The sequence below is a fragment of the Papaver somniferum genome, chromosome 3 (genome assembly GCF_003573695.1).
Source record: "Papaver somniferum cultivar HN1 chromosome 3, ASM357369v1, whole genome shotgun sequence".
NCBI classification, from domain to species: domain Eukaryota; kingdom Viridiplantae; phylum Streptophyta; class Magnoliopsida; order Ranunculales; family Papaveraceae; genus Papaver; species Papaver somniferum.
Window position 1 is genome coordinate 185,395,804 of NC_039360.1, and position 3,085 is coordinate 185,398,888.

At 39.5% G+C, this 3,085-nt stretch overlaps 1 protein-coding gene across 1 annotated transcript; it reads right to left on the bottom strand.

Moving 5' to 3' along the window:
* Positions 1-269: 269 nt before the first annotated feature.
* Positions 270-927, bottom strand: LOC113360424. The gene is made up of 2 exons (XM_026603933.1): positions 455-927; positions 270-297 (listed from the first exon to the last, which is right to left on the bottom strand). Exons 1-2 carry the CDS (start codon positions 925-927, stop codon positions 270-272), a joined length of 501 nt encoding a protein of 166 aa, XP_026459718.1.
* Between the last annotated feature and the right edge of the window lie 2,158 nt (positions 928-3,085).

Sequence of the window (3,085 nt, forward strand, 5' to 3'; positions counted from 1 at the left end):
AATTGAAGCTATCTTCCTATCTATATTCCACTTGTACAACTGCTCCATCAGTACCTTTGCAATGTTAACTCCTGTGTGTTGCACATCCACAGCGTTAAAAGATAAAATTCTCTTCTGAATCTTCCATTCTTCATCAACATAGTGAGCTGTCAAAGCCATATAACCTCTATTCTGAGTGGTACAAGTCCACATATCAGTAGTAAGGCTTATGCGACTCTGTACCTTACTAAAAATATCGTACAAATGCTTCTTTTCCATTTGATAAATCTTTATGCAGTCTGACTTCGTAGTGTTCCGCTTCACAAGTTTAATATTGGGTTGTAATGAAGTCAGCACCCTTATAAAACCAATGTACTCTACAAATGAGAAAGGGAGTTCATGCAAGATAATCATTCTTGCAATACAATCACAAGTTACTTCTTGGTTAAACTTAAAGTTGTAAGCAGCTACTGACCCATCTTGTGTTTCACTAGCTTTCAAGAACATTTGGTTAATTTGCTGTTGTGCTCCTTTGTACGCCATACAACTATTTAGATGTTTCCTCAAACTGCTTGTCCCATTTTTGCTCTCCGCACCAATATTCCTCTTGCAGTGCTTGCATTCTCCGTGTGTTTTCCCTTTTATCAATACCTCTTGAAATTCAGCCCAATACTTTGAGGTTCTTTTGCGTTTACGTGTAGGTGACGGAACCACATCTGTTGTTGCCGCTTCTATATGATCAGAATCAGAATCACCAGTATCACTTGACTCACTGGCTACAGTTTCTACTTCTTTCGGCTCTGCTGAGTTTACAACTTTACTCTTCTTTGCAGCCTTCGAAACGGCAGCTTTAGGAGGCGGCATACACGGGGATTTCGAAACGGTAACTTTAGTCTTCTTTACAGGAACACAATGATCACCAACACTACTTCCTGTTTGACTTTTCATGTTGCTTCTGCAAGGAAAACCCAACAAACATCTGTATCAGCCTATCAGGTGTCATAAAGTAATCCATAACAAATTTTCAGAATCATAAAAAATTGCCCATTCACCAGTAATTCAAAATCACTAAAGTAACACCCAATACTGCAAATTAAAAAATTCTTTCCTCTTGAGTAAGAAGAAACGAAATGGGTAAATTCAAAACATCCATTCACCATTCACAGATTCAATAATAACATAAACAAACAAATTAAAACCTAAAATATCCAATTTCATAGACAAAATGTTACCATAATCATCATCATAATAATCCATGTTTTCAAAATCCCCAAATTCATGAAACCCTAAAACGAAAACATAACTCATAACAAAGAAACCCTAAAAATAATATAATAATAACCTGAAGAGAGGATCGATGAACCACCAATCAATTAATCAACGTTCTGCATAACATCATCAGTAGTAAACTTGGTACCCTTATCTTTATCAGCAGCAGCTCTACCTTTGGCCTTACGAGTTACGATCCAAGAGCGACTTCCTATCCTTATCAAGTCTGAGCTTAGTAATAACAGTATAACACACTTTGAATCTTTGATGGATTAAGTGATTAACGCCAACATTAACAGTAGATCGGATTCATCGGAACGGGTGGTGAAAGCTCTAACTACTTCTGCAGGCAGAGGCAGGAGAAGAAAGTAGATCGGAATGGGGGCGAGCTTCTCATCCTTTCCTTATATATGACCTAATTTCGCTGGGGATTTTACAAAATTAACCTTTATGAAATACCCGAATACCCGCGGGTACCCGACGGGTAGGATCCGGATGGACCCGTTCATAAACGGGTATATATGGGTAATTACCCGCCGGGTCCAAAATGGTTAATGGGTCCAATTTAAGGACCCGGAACCGGACCCGAATACGTCGGTTCCGGTTCCGGACCCGGGTAATGGGTACCCATTGACAGCCCTAATTTAATGCGGGTAGTTGAGATGTCTGTCCGCGGTAGACAGTTGTCCTCTGCCCCTGTCTTGTCTGCGTCAGTCTGACTATCCCCAGCGATAGATCTTAGATCTTTCTAGGGATAGGATAAAGTGAATCTCGGGTTATCCTTCAGTGCTTCTCAGTGTTCTAGTGTTTCCGTCTCCCTCGATCCCCTACCGTTGGATCTGGTGGGTGGCGACGCTATCTTGATAAGGCGCGTCTCTTGGCTGTCCACGTGTGATATCATATCTTGATGTTCTCAGCCGCATGTCCTCCACGTGTGTCTTTGTGGACACGTGGCGGAAGATGAAATGTGTACCTACACTCACATAGTGTGATGAAGGTTTGTTCAATCATCTGCATATTCGGATGAATAAGGTAAGCTTTTGTATGCCTATAAAGATGATTGCGAGAGGAATACCTTACTGCTCATGAAAGCTTATGTTTTGGAACACATGAATCAGGGATGGTGAGGTTAAAAAGCGTATAGGCCTGTGAGGAATTTCTGTAAAAGCTTATGTTAACACATGATCCCAGTATATGAATTCCTTAATTGATTTTTCTTTTGGTTCCAATGCGAAATGAAAGGTAAACTCTAGCGACTCACAATATCCTCACTAATCAATAAAAAGAAGTAAATTCATGTCACCTGGTGCTTGCACTAAAATAATTAGATATCTACCAATTATGTATCTGTTTTGAAGTGTATATTACTAATGCAATTATATACTTTTCTGCCGGAAATAGTTTGACAAAGCTGTGGACAAACCGTTTCAGACGCTTGACTCCTCACTACAGACGTAGGTCTATTCAGAGTGTCAGTTATGTTTCCATCAATTTCCAGAGATGGAAAAAGGCTTGCATTTGTTGACAATGAGTTCAAAGCTGTGTGTGTTGCTGATAGTAATGGATTGCAGTATAAAATATATGTGTGTATGTGTCTCTGTTTTGAATGAATTGTTGCAGAATTATGCTATTACTTATCATTGAAACGTAATTGTGTTTTCTTATATAGGAGGACGACTGGATAGACTTCTCCCCAGTTTGGAACCAGTGTGAGAACACACTGTATGTATTTGTTGGCCCTCCATTTAACAAGATAATGAACGTGAACATCACTGCTATCACCAACATATCAAAGTATAGACGTCAGTGTCATGCGCTTATGGATAGCACAATAATG